The 13,848-nt window shown below is 42.4% G+C and overlaps 1 protein-coding gene across 4 annotated transcripts in view; it reads right to left on the reverse strand.

The window, feature by feature from the left end:
* The window catches only part of FHOD3 (formin homology 2 domain containing 3), a 499,838-nt gene that overhangs the window by 266,267 nt on the left and 219,723 nt on the right, over window positions 1–13,848 (reverse strand). For all 4 annotated transcript variants that reach the window (XM_032152492.2, XM_032152490.2, XM_032152489.2 and 1 more), the window contains exon 5: window positions 11,208–11,313. In XM_032152492.2, the coding sequence (XP_032008383.1) occupies window positions 11,208–11,313 (106 nt within the window). The remainder of the gene's footprint in view (window positions 1–11,207; window positions 11,314–13,848) is intronic.

Here is a 13,848-nt window from a genome sequence, read left to right on the forward strand (position 1 = left end):
TAGCACAGCAGTCTGAGATCAAGCTGCAAGGCGGCAGCGAGGCTGGGGGAGGGGCGCCCGCCATTGCCCAGGCTTGCTTAGGTAAACAAAGCAGCCAGGAAGCTCGAACTGGGTGGAGCCCACCACAGCTCAAGGAGGCCTGCCTGCCTCTATAGGCTCCACCTCTGGGGGCAGGGCACAGACAAACAAAAACTCAGCAAGAACCTCCACAGACTTAAAGGTCCCTGTCTGACTGACAGCTTTGAAGAGAGTAGTGGTTCTCCCAGCACGCAGCTGGAGATCTGAGAACAGACAGACTGCCTCCTAAAGTGGGTCCCTCACCCCTGAGCAGCCTAACTGGGAGGCACCCCCCCAGTAGGGACAGACTGACATCTCATTCAACCGGATACTCCTCTGAGACAAAACTTTCAGACGAACTATCAGACAGCTGAATTTGTGGTCTCACGAAAATCCGCTGTTCTGCAGCCACCACTGCTGACACCCAGCCAAACAGGGTCTGGAGTGGACCTCTAGTAAACTCCAACAGACCTGCAGCTGAGGGTCCTGTCTGGTAGAAGGAAAACTAACAAACAGAAAGGACATCCACACCAAAAACCCATCTGTACATCTCCATCACCAAAGACAAAAAGTAGATAAAACCACAAAGATGGGGAAAAAACAGAACAAAAAAACTGGAAACTCTAAAAAACAGAGCACCTCTCCTCCTCCAAAGGAACGCAGTTCCTCACCAGCAACGGAACAAAGCTGGATGGAGGATGACTTTGATGAGTTGAGAGAAGAAGGCTTCAGACGATCAAACTACTCTGAGCTACGAGAGGAAATTCAAAACAATAGCAAAGAAGTTAAAAACTTTGAAAAAATATTAGACGAATGGATAACTAGAATAACCAAATGGAGAGAAGGGCTTAAAGGAGCTGATGGAGCTGAAAGCCAAGTTTCGAGAACTACGCGAAGATTGCAGAAGCCTCAGTAGCAGATGCGATCAACTGGAAGAAAGGGTATCGCTGATGGAAGATGAAATGAATGAAATGAAGAGAGAAGGGAAGTTTAGAGAAAAAAGAATAAAAAGAAATGAACAAAGCCTCCAAGAAATTTGGGACTATGTGAAAAGACCAAACCTACGTCTGATTGGTGTACCTGAAAATGATGGGGAGAATGGAACCAAGTTGGAAAACACTCTGCAAGATATTATCCAGGAGAACTTCCCCAATCTAGCAAGGCAGGCCAACATTCAGATTCAGGAAATACAGAGAACGCCACAAAGATACTCCTCCAGAAGAGCAACTCCAAGACACATAATTGTCAGATTCACCAAAGTTGAAATGAAGGAAAAAATGTTAAGGGCAGCCAGAGAGAAAGGTCGGGTTACCCACAAAGGGAAGCCCATCAGACTAACAGCTGATCTCTCAGCAGAAACTCTACAAGCCAGAAGAGAGTGGGGGCCGATATTCAACATTCTTAAAGAAAAGAATTTTCAACCCAGAATTTGCTATCCCGCCAAACTAAGCTTCATAAGTGAAGGAGAAATAAAATACTTTACAGACAAGCAAACGCTGAGTGATTTTGTCACCACCAGGCCTGCCCTAAAAGAGCTCCTGAAGGAAGCACTAAACATGGAAAGGAACAACCGGTACCAGCCACTGCAAAAACATGCCAAATTGTAAAGACCATCGAGGCTAGGAAGAAACAATAGCAACTAACGAGCAAAATAACCAACTAACATCATAATGACAGGATCAGATTCACACATAACAATATTAACGTTAAATGTAAATGGGCTAAATGCTCCAATCAAAAGACACAGACTGGCAAACTGGATAAGGAGTCAGGACCCATCAGTGTGCTGTATTCAGGAAACCCATCTCACGTGCAGAGACACACATAGACTCAAAATAAAGGGATGGAGGAAGATCTATCAAGCAACTGGAAAACAAAAAAAGGCAGGGGTTGCAATCCTAGTCTCTGATAAAATAGACTTTAAACCAACAAAGATCAAAAGAGACAAAGAAGGCCATTACATAATGGTAAAGGGATCAATTCAACAAGAAGAGCTAACTATCCTAAATATATATGCACCCAACACAGGAGCACCCAGATTCATAAAGCAAGTCCTCAGTGACCTACAAAGGGACTTAAACTCCCACACAATAATAATGGGAGATTTTAACACCCCACTGTCAACATTAGACAGATCAACGAGACAGAAAGTTAACAAGGATATCCAGGAATTGAACTCAGCTCTACATAAAGTGGACCTAATAGACATCTACAGAACTCTCCACCCCAAGTCAACAGAATATACATTTTTTTCAGCACCACACCACACCTATTCCAAAATTGACCACATAGTTGGAAGTAAAGCTCTCCTCAGCAAATGTAAAACAACAGAAATTATAACAAACTGTCTCTCAGACCACAGTGCAATCAAACTAGAACTCAGGATTAAGAAACTCACTCAAAACCGCTCAACTACATGGAAACTGAACAACCTGCTCCTGAATGACTATTGGGTACATAATGAAATGAAGGCAGAAATAAAGATGTTCTTTGAAACCAACGAGAACAAAGATACAACATACCAGAATCTCTGGGACACATTCAAAGCAGTGTGTAGAGGGAAATTTATAGCACTAAATGCCCACAAGAGAAAGCAGGAAAGATCCAAAATTGACACCCTAACATCACAATTACAAGAACTAGAAAAGCAAGAGCAAACACATTCAAAAGCTAGCAGAAGGCTAGAAATAACTAAAATCAGAGCAGAACTGAAGGAAATAGAGACACAAAAAACCCTTCAAAAAATTAATGAATCCAGGAGCTGGTTTTTTGAAAAGATCAACAAAATTGATGGACCGCTAGCAAGACTAATAAAGAAGAAAAGAGAGAAGAATCAAATAGATGCAATAAAAAACGAAAAAGGGGATATCACCACCGATCCCACAGAAATACAATCTACCATCAGAGAATACTACAAACACCTCTATGCAAATAAACTAGAAAATCTAGAAGAAATGGATAAATTCCTTGACAAATACACCCTCCCAAGACTAAACCAGGAAGAAGTTGAATCTCTGAATAGACCAATAACAGGTTCTGAAATTGTGGCAATAATCAATAGCTTACCAACCAAAAAGAGTCCAGGACCTGACGGATTCACAGCTGAATTCTACCAGAGGTACAAGGAGGAACTGGTACCATTCCTTCTGAAACTATTCCAATCGATAGAAAAAGAGGGAATCCTCCCTAACACATTTTATGAAGCCAGCATCGTCCTGATACCAAAACCTGGCAGAGACATAACCAAAAAAGAGAATTTCAGACCAATATCCTTGATGAACATTGATGCAAAAATCCTCAATAAAATACTGGCAAACCGAATCCAGCAGCACATCAAAAAGCTTATCCACCATGATCAAGTGGGCTTCATCCCTGGGATGCAAGGCTGGTTCAACATACGCAAATCAATAAATGTAATCCAGCATATAAACAGAACCAAAGACAAAAACCACATGATTATCTCAATAGATGCAGAAAAGGCCTTTGACAAAATTCAACAACCCTTCATGCTAAAAACTCTCAATAAATTAGGTATTGATGGGACGTATCTCAAGATAATAAGAGCTATCTATGACAAACCCACAGCCAATATCATACTGAATGGGCAAAAACTGGAAGCATTCCCTCTGAAAACTGGCACAAGACAGGGATGCCCTCTCTCACCGCTCCTATTCAACATAGTGCTGGAAGTTCTGGCCAGAGCAATCAGGCAGGAGAAGGAAATAAAGGGTATTCAACTAGGAAAAGAGGAAGTCAAATTGTCCCTGTTTGCAGATGACATGATTGTATATCTAGAAAACCCCATTGTCTCAGCCCAAAATCTCCTTAAGCTGATTAGCAACTTCAGCAAAGTCTCAGGATACAAAATTAATGTACAAAAATCACAAGCATTCTTGTACACCAATAACAGACAAACAGAGAGCCAAATCATGAATGAACTCCCATTCACAATTGCTTCAAAGAGAATAAAATACCTAGGAATCCAACTTACAAGGGATGTGAAGGACCTCTTCAAGGAGAACTACAAACCACTGCTCAATGAAATAAAAGAGGATACAAACAAATGGAAGAACATTCCATGCTCATGGGTTGGAAGAATCAATATCGTGAAAATGGCCATACTGCCCAAGGTCATTTATAGATTCAATGCCATCCCCATCAAGCTACCAATGACTTTCTTCACAGAATTGGAAAAAACTACTTTAAAGTTCATATGGAACCAAAAAAGAGCCCGCATCGCCAAGTCAATCCTAAGCCAAAAGAACAAAGCTGGAGGCATCACGCTACCTGACTTTAAACTATACTACAAGGCTACAGTAACCAAAACAGCATGGTACTGGTACCACAACAGAGACATAGATCAATGGAACAGAACAGAGCCCTCAGAAATGACGCCGCATAGCTACAACTATCTGATCTTTGACAAACCTGACAAAAACAAGAAATGGGGAAAGGATTCCCTATTTAATAAATGGTGCTGGGAAAACTGGCTAGCCATATGTAGAAAGCTGAAACTGGATCCCTTCCTTACACCTTATACAAAAATTAATTCAAGATGGATTAAAGACTTATATGTTAGACCTAAAACCATTAAAATCCTACAAGAAAACCTAGGCAATACCATTCAGGACATAGGCGTGGGCAAGGACTTCATGTCTAAAACACCAAAAGCAATGGCAACAAAAGCAAAAATCGACAAATGGGATCTCATTAAACTAAAGAGCTTCTGCACAGCAAAAGAAACTATCATCAGAGTGAACAGGCAACCTACAGAATGGGAGAAAATTTTTGCAACCTACTCATCTGACAAAGGGCTAATATCCAGAATCTACAATGAACTCAAACAAATTTACAAGAAAAAAACAAACAACCCCATCAAAAAGTGGGCAGAGGACATGAACAGACACTTCTCAAAAGAAGACATTTATGCAGCCAAAAAACACATGAAGAAATGCTCATCATCACTGGCCATCAGAGAAATGCAAATCAAAACCACAGTGAGATACCATCTCACACCAGTTAGAATGGCCATCATTAAAAAGTCAGGAAACAACAGGTGCTGGAGAGGATGTGGAGAAATAGGAACACTTTTACACTGTTGGTGGGACTGTAAACTAGTTCAACCATTGTGGAAGTCAGTGTGGCGATTCCTCAGGGATCTAGAACTAGAAATACCATTTGACCCAGCCATCCCATTACTGGGTATATACCCAAAGGACTATAAATCATGCTGCTATAAAGACACATGCACACGTATGTTTATTGCAGCACTATTCACAATAGCAAAGAGTTGGAACCAACCCAAATGTCCAACAACGATAGACTGGATTAAGAAAATGTGGCACATATACACCATGGAATACTATGCAGCCATAAAAAATGATGAGTTCGTGTCCTTTGTAGGGACATGGATGAAACTGGAAAACATCATTCTCAGTAAACTATTGCAAGGACAAAAAACCAAACACCGCATGTTCTCACTCATAGGTGGGAATTGAACAATGAGAACTCATGGACACAGGAAGGGGAACATCACACTCCGGGGACTGTTGTGGGGTGGGGGGAGGGGGGAGGGACAGCATTAGGAGATACACCTAATGCTAAATGACGAGTTAATGGGTGCAGGAAATCAACATGGCACATGGATACATATGTAACAAACCTGCACATTGTGCACATGTACCCTAAAACCCTAAAGTATAATAAAAAAATAAAAAATAAAAAAAAAAAAAAAAAAAAAAAAAAAAAAAAAAAAAAAGGGATCCCCTAATATGCATGGCATTTGAGGATTTTTTCCTATAGTGGAATATAGTCAACTCTGGGACAGTTTTTCCAAAGAAGCCTGAAATCTGGATTTTAAAAAAAATACCAAATCTCCCAATTTTTAAATGCTGACAGCCATTAAAACATTTAACAATATATGAGGGCAAAGAAAATATATCTGCAGTTTTCTTCTAAAATGAAAAGGTTGAGTTAAATGAGTTTTAAGATCTTATCCAGCTTTTAAAACAACTGATACCGACTGAGGCGTTTTATGATTAATTGGTATTTTGGTTTAGACGAAATGACCAAATTAAATTTCTCCACGTAAAGTTAGCCCGAAGAGGTAGTTTCTCTTGAGTTACAGCCAGAAAGGGTAGCTGGTCTTACTGTTTCTACTTCTCTCTCTCTCTCTTTTTTCTCCTCCAAAGCATATCACATATTTGCAATTTCCAAACATACAAGACACACGCAATTCAGCATATAAAACATGCCATGCAGGACTCCACAGGGACCTGCTTCAAGAGAGTGTGTATCTTGGTTTCATCGTCACAACCCCAGGGCCTGACATGGTGCATGGCCCAGAGAGAAGGCTCAGTGATGTGTGCAGAAAGTTTAAGTTCCCAGGAATATACCGCTCTAGGTCCTCCCCTTCCATAAGAATAATTGTGAGGTACACATTTTCACAGTAGACTTAAATACTGGCTATCCCAAAAAACTTTAGATCATTAGCTACAACCATCCAGGAATAATAAGTCAGATAAATATTATTCCTCCATGTTGTACAGTTAAGACCTCTTCGCAGTAGCCTGCTCACAGCTTTGGACAGCACTTGCCTACACTGTAACTAAACCTATCTCTACCTCTCAGCAGACACATCCTCAAAGGAAAGCGGCGGATTCCTGGGCCTTAAAAAAAAAAAAAAAAAATGCTGAGAGGGGGCTGTGTATGCAAATAAAGATAAATAAAGCAGATCTGGGAAAGTCCTGGATTCTCCACATGCTTCTGTTTCCCCTGGGGCTGTAGGACTCCCATGTAGCCACACAGAGCAGAGCTCCTGAAGTGGCTTCATGAGGGCACACTTCTCAAGACACTAGGACAATTAACCCACCTTATGGTTTGCAATATCATTTTTAAAAATGCTATCTTGACACAGCTTTTTTAAAAACAGGGTCTTGCTCTGTTAATCAGGCTGGAGGGCAGTGGTGCAAACATAGCTCACTGTAACCTCAAATTCCTAGGCTCGAGTGATCCTCTGGCCTCAGCCTCCAAGTAGCTGACAGGCATGTGTCACTGTGTCCAGCTTAACCCAGTTTTGAGGCCCTGGCTAGCGACCAGCCAGTTCGCCTTCTCCAGCAGCCCATTAAGTCTGCACCCCAACCTTCTCTCACACTGGGCTCTCACACCCTGGGCTACTATACACAGGCCCTCACCACTCCAGAGCCACCCTGAGCCTCAGGGCCAATCCTCAGCTGGCTTGCCTGTCCCTTGGAAGCCACAATGCAAGTGTTTGCCCACAGTCCGCCTCTCCCTCCACCTCATGGCCGACCTCTGCGCTTCCTGAGTGACCCTGCATGGGTGCCGTGTCTTCTCCTCAGGGAACTGTGAATAAAATAACTGCAAAACTTTTCCCAGCCTCTTCTCTTGATCTGCATCTGCCCTCACAAGTCCTCACCCAAGACAACACAGTTAAAATATGGGTGGACAAATAAAGAGGCAATTCTCTTGATTGCAAATGTCCAGTGGCTGCCAGCAGTTATCATAACCTTAAAAAAAAAGCCTACATGAGAAATTGTTCAAAGTTACAAAGGAGTGACTCCATGTATGAGCTAGGGAAAATCACAGCTTCCCTGTAGGAAAACACAAATGTCACATCCCAAGAAATGTGTCATTTCCATCCCTCACAAGTTACTTTCCTGGTATGGGCTTTGGTTGGTTACATCAAAATGTGGTGAAAATTGGGCACAGTGCCCTGGTGACCAAGTCTTCTGAGACATAGGCATGCAAAGGCACCTCTGTTCTGTGGAAAGAAGGATGCCTTGCAGTAGCCTGAGTGGAGTGCTCATCTTTCAGATAATGCATGGGGAGCCTTCTGGTCGCCAGTAAAGGGACACTATTGGAAAGGAAAATATGAAGGCAAGGCTTTGGTGGTGGCAATGGAAATATAGGGTCTCCTAACATTTTTGGAAGAGCTGTCTGCAGCTAGGGCCTCACCTTCCTGGAAATTCATAGAAGGACAGGCAGAAAAGCTGGAAAACAGAAGCAGCAGGTGGTTGATGGGGCTCTCCCCTGGTCACGAGTGGGTGTTCTGAGACTTAAACATTCGGGAATTGCCTCTGGCACCTTTCTGATTCAGGTCAGAACACAGCAAAATAAACAGTTGTGGCTGGGCGCAGTGGCTCACGCCTGCAATCCCACCACTTTGGGAGGCTGAGGCGGGTGATCACGAGGTCAGGTGATCAAGATCATCCTGGCTAACATGGTGAAACCCCATCTCTATTAAAAATACAAAAAAATTAGCTGGGCGTGGTGGTGGGCACCTATAGTCCCAGCTACTCAAGAGGCTGAAGTAGGAGAATGGCATGAACCCAGGAGGCAGAGCTTGCAGTGAGTCAAGATGGCACCACTGTACTCCAGCCTGGGCAACAGAGTGAGACTCCGTCTCAAAATAAATAAACAAATAAATAAATAAATACATAAATAAAATAAACGGCTGTAAGCTTCATGGTAAATAGTCACTAAGGTAGAGGATGTGGATGAAGTTCCCTGTATCAACATCATCTTTCATTGCCAGCAAGTACAATTCACACCCCTCACCACCAGGACCTGTGTTTAACCTGCCCATGCACAAGGATTCCCTCAACAGCCTGCAGGCCGCTGGTGGGAGGGGCCTCACTGTTGCTCACCAGAAAAGGCTTTCTCAGCTGCGCTGAGTTTTCTTTCCGAACTCCCTCTATGCAGCTGGGACTCATAACCCTCAAGCCCAAGCCTTTCTCTCTGTTACCTCCCCTGTGGAGTCTAGGAAGGCACTCACTTTGCCAGCCTCCCGTGCAGCTGCAGGGGGTCATGTAACCCAGTTCTAATCCACCTGAGGTCTAGGGAATGGGTGAGTTCTGACCACAGTGGGCAGAGTTGTCCCCCTCGCCTGGGCTTGGATGTAAACTCTTGCACTGATGATCACGCGATAGAAATACACCAATGTGCTCCTAGGTAAGGGTCAGAAGAATGAGGATAAACATGAAGATGGTTATAATATTAGCTCTCTAGAGGTGTGTCTCTGTGTGTTGGGGATAACTTATTTTTTGGTAAAGTTAAAATGATGTACACTTTAAACACAAACAAAAAATATATTGTCATTGTGGACCCACTATTCAGAATTAGGTGATTACATGTGGTTCAACATATGGGCATCCATATTATACCTGGAAAATAAACCAGAGGAAGCTCTCCCACCCTCGTCTCTGCACCTTCCTCCTGTCTAGGTGTTAGACCAAAGTGAACAGACACACAAGAGTGAGAATCCAGGCCTGCACTCATCTCTTTAGACACACAGACGGCTGTGTTTAGATGCAACATAGCACAACAGCTTTGATATAAATGTTTATGTTATTAAGAATAGAGGCCGGGTGCAGTGGCTCACGCCTGTAATCCCAGCACTTTGGGAGGCCGAGGCGGGTGGTTCATGAGGTCAGGAGATCAAGACCATCCTGGCTAACACGGTGAAACCCCGTCTCTACTAAAAATACAAAAAAATTAGCTGGGCGTGGTGGCGGGCGCCTATAGTCCCAGCTACTCGGGAGGCTGAGGCAGGAGAATGGCATGAACCCGGGATGCGGAGCTTGCAGTGAGCCGAGATCGCGCCACTGCACTCCAGCCTGGGCGACAGAGACTCCGTCTCAAAAAAAAAAAAAAAAAAATAGAAATAGCAAAATTCAGCAATAAAGCATCTCTACTGACAACTTGTAATGGAGGATCTATTACAAGTCCAGGAAAAGACTGAAGGTGGACAAAAGAGCCAACTCCACAGCCCCACAAACACTGCTGCACACACCATGGGTCAGCAAAGTGAGAGGCTCAGGAACTCTCACACATATTTGCCATTTATCAAAATGAACAAAACAACACTGACTTGAAAAGACAACCTTAAATTTTTTTTTTTTTAATGAGCCCTACGTTCTCTCTGTTTCTTTTAATTGCAGTGGCTCTACAGAAGAGGGGAAAGAGGGAAGGACTGAGAGCTCTGATTGGCTGGAAAACACCACAGAGCATAAGGAAGCATTCTCAGAGCAAAACAAAACAGCTGAGATGACTGTGTCAGTTTGCTTGTCTCATTCAACTCCAAACACAGACATCTGGTATTAAATCATACTTTTCATGTATGATTTTCATTCTTCCTTCACCCAAGAAGAAAAGAAAGGAAGGTTCTGGCAGTTTTATTTTCTCCTACGAGTGCTGAACATGCGGTCTGTGGGGTCACAGACATAGGTACAGAGGGGATGGCAGAACCCTGACCAGCCTGACATGCCTCAGTGCCTGGGCACAGCGGCTGCCTGGCACACTATGGGAATTGACTTTATTAGGTAAAAAACTTGACTTCTTTGAGTCTCAATTTTTTTTCAACTGGAAAATGTAGATAATATTGAATGATATAAAATGTCTTCTTTTGTAGGTCAAAACTGTTGATAGCAGCAATTTCATACGGTTCAACCTAATCATTCCTGCCCTGCCTATGCACAGGTTTTTTGTTGTTTTTTTTTTTTTTACAGGATCAAATGAAATTTATATAAAGGTGCAGAAAAAAACCTATGACTATAAAACACCATTAACTATAAACTGGAACAGGAATCAGTGCTTCCAACTCTACATTCGCATCACTTTATAAATGAAATCAGAATCACTTTTTAAAAGGCAAATCCCGGACCCACTCAAAACTATTGAATCAGAAACAGGAAGACAAGGTGAAAACTACGCACTTTGACAAGAGCCCCAGGTAATAACTCAAATTGGGAGAAAAATTTTTTTTCCAAGAAATAAATTGCCCCCTTTGGTTTGGGGTGGCTTTCTGCTGAGATGCAGGCTTTAACCCAAGCCCATTTAGTATGCCTCCTTCCTGGACAAAAAAGACAGATTATAAAGAACCCAGTGAGTGGTACAGTTTTCCTAATAAGCTTGTAAAATAACTCCAGGTGAAAGTCAGTAAAAATTAGCACAGTCACTAATTACTAGGAACTGGTAAAACCTGATGCAGATGTTTTTTGCCACAGGGTGTCTTTACCACCTTACTCTCAAATCGAAGTCTTTTAAAAAGCTCTCAGTAGTTAAGTTACTGAATGTGAACCCAGATCCCCTCTGCAGATGGGGCAGCTGCTGCATGCCCAGTCATGACTTACCCCTTAAGATGTAGTTCTGATAGTTCTGATCAGCCTCAGCTCCCACCTTGATCAAACATGTCAGACCTTCAGCCACTACAAATTCATGCACCAAATCCTTGTCATCCTGGCAAGAAAGAAAAAAAAAAAATACTTCAAATACTGTCCCTGTCCACCTTCCATCCCAGCTGTGCTGCTAAAACTATGTACAAGCCTTTAAAGCCAGAATGGCCCCTACAGATTGCTCTGCTCTATTCAAATGAAGCATCTCAACTGTTGCCAAAAGAATTTTACAACCAGTCCTAACATTGTCCTTTGCCAAAGACCAGTTATTGCTGCCTTCTGGGCAATCTAATAAAGATAAGGCAAATGAATCTCCTCATTGCCAGAAATATTTATAGTGTCTTGTTTTTCATTCTTCAAGAAACACCAGGCTCTACTCCCCCACGGTCCTAAGGGACTGGCCATGGCGAAGCTTACTGGTTTTCTACTACAGGAAACATTTGATTGCAGCAAAGACTATCAGGTGAGGAACTCAAAGCCACTAATGTGTTCCAAAGATAGTCCTTGGGACAGCGGTTACAGAAAAGGCTCTTGCAAGGGCTGAGAACCACAGGAAGCAGTTTATCCAACCTCCAGTAGTTGTGCTGTCTGCAGGACAAGCATGGAAGCAGGGTGCAGGATTGGCCATTCACCTGGAGCAGCCACGCCATCCCTCGAAAGGACCACCTTGGCTGGCTTGCAGACCTGATCACAGAAGGCAGGACATGGAAGAAACCTCAGGGGTCATCTCATCTGGTGGTTCTCAGACAGAAGTCTCCAGACCTATCAGCCAACAGAGACTGGCAGCAAGCGCATCCCCTGGGAACTTGTTAGCCCCACTCCGGCCCTCCTGATTAGGAATCTCTACAGGGAGGCCCTGTTTCTCAAGCTCAGAAGCAGGTGATTCTGAAGAGCTCAAACGGTTCTCACCCCAGACTCCTGCACATTAGAATCATCTGGAGAGCTTTAAGAAGGACCAGAAAGTAGGACCTTACCCAGATGGATTTAATCCAAATTTCTGGGGTGGGGCCCAGGCTCTGCTATTAAATTCTCCAGGAAATCCTCAAGGGTTGCCTGTTCAAGAACCACTGATTTAATGGTAGCTTTTCTGTACAGATAAAGACACTAAGACTCAGGAGTGGCAAAAAGAAAAAAAAAAAAATGAGCAAGATCACTTAACTCCATTCAGCCAGACCCAAGCCTAGTCATTTTTTTCATAGCACCAAGCTCTCTGAGAGGGATTTTTCCACCATTGTTTTCCTCAATTGAGATTGGGAGATTTCCTCAATTGGACAATGCCTTGTCTCAAACGCATCTAGGATAAAGCTGAAACATTCATCTTAAATGATCACAACAGGGCAAAAATAAAAAACCTCAGTGATGTAAATGGTAGAAAGCTCAATGGAATAATGAAAGGTTATTATTATAGGAAAAGTCAGCAACCATGGCTTATCTCCAAAAGAGAAAAAATAATGTAGATGAACTGGCATAATTCTCCTGTTCCTAATGAAATCAGCCCCTTATTTTTATTTTTATGGCGTTTTTCAATTATATGGATGGGGGACCAGGTAAATGTGGGCAGGCTCAGCAAAGGATCCCTTTGAACCAGGAAAGAGCTCTTCAGGGTCAGAGCTGACTTGGGGGGAAGGGTGGGTGAGTGATGCCTGCGCCCTGAACATAATGAAAGACAGCTGTGTTAACTCAGACTTCAAGATAATCATGGCTTTGGAAGAAAGAAAATGGGACAATATCATGAGTTTTTGGAAAATTACTTTACACTCATATGTATAAAGGAAATAAAAAATAATTCTCTCTCCATCCATATCCTTTTCCACCAGCATATGTGAAAAGTGAACATTTAGATGAGCTCATGTCTAGTCAGAAAGTTTTTCCAAGCATGTAACAAATGTTTATTACTTTAACTAAAACTAGATTCACACATGACTTCATGGTGAAAAAGTGAGAACAAGCTCTCAAGAAACCACTCAAGCTAATCACTAATATTAATATACCAGAGAATTGACTGTCTGGCAAAGGCACTTGGAAAAAACACTGGACAGGCGAGACAGTGTTTAGAAAAATCGTTCAGAACTGAAATTTATGCACACATGTAGATAAGGCACTCAGGAAGGAGAAATTTATTGTTAATTAATGTGGAAAAAAATCTTCCAAATTGGCAATGTGCTAGATTTTACACATATATCCGAAAATACATGAGCATTAAGAAATGATTTTTAAAACATTGGTTTCAGAATAGAATGAAATCAAAATGTTAACACTGATAGGTGCTTATTGCTGCATTTCAGAATTTTCTCTAATAGCCATATATTAAACTGTGATCATTTTTTAAATGCCTATTGGTCAAGGAATATTCAACCCAAAGAGATGACCAATGCCTCTGCTTTTCAGACACTTACAATTTAGTTTGGAAAAGAACCTCCACACCTAGAAAACATGAGAGATGATGGAGATGCTGACCCAGGGGTATGAAAGGTGGTGATCCATGCCCAGACAGCACCGCTGCCTGTGTAATCCAGTTAATCCCCCATGCGTCGCTGCCCTGTGGTCGAGTGCTGTTTTGTGCACACGTGTGTGGTCTTCCATACAGACTATAAACTTC

Source organism: Hylobates moloch, unplaced genomic scaffold, assembly GCF_009828535.3.
Source record: "Hylobates moloch isolate HMO894 unplaced genomic scaffold, HMol_V3 SCAFFOLD_5, whole genome shotgun sequence".
In the NCBI taxonomy this organism is placed as follows: Eukaryota; Metazoa; Chordata; class Mammalia; order Primates; family Hylobatidae; genus Hylobates; species Hylobates moloch.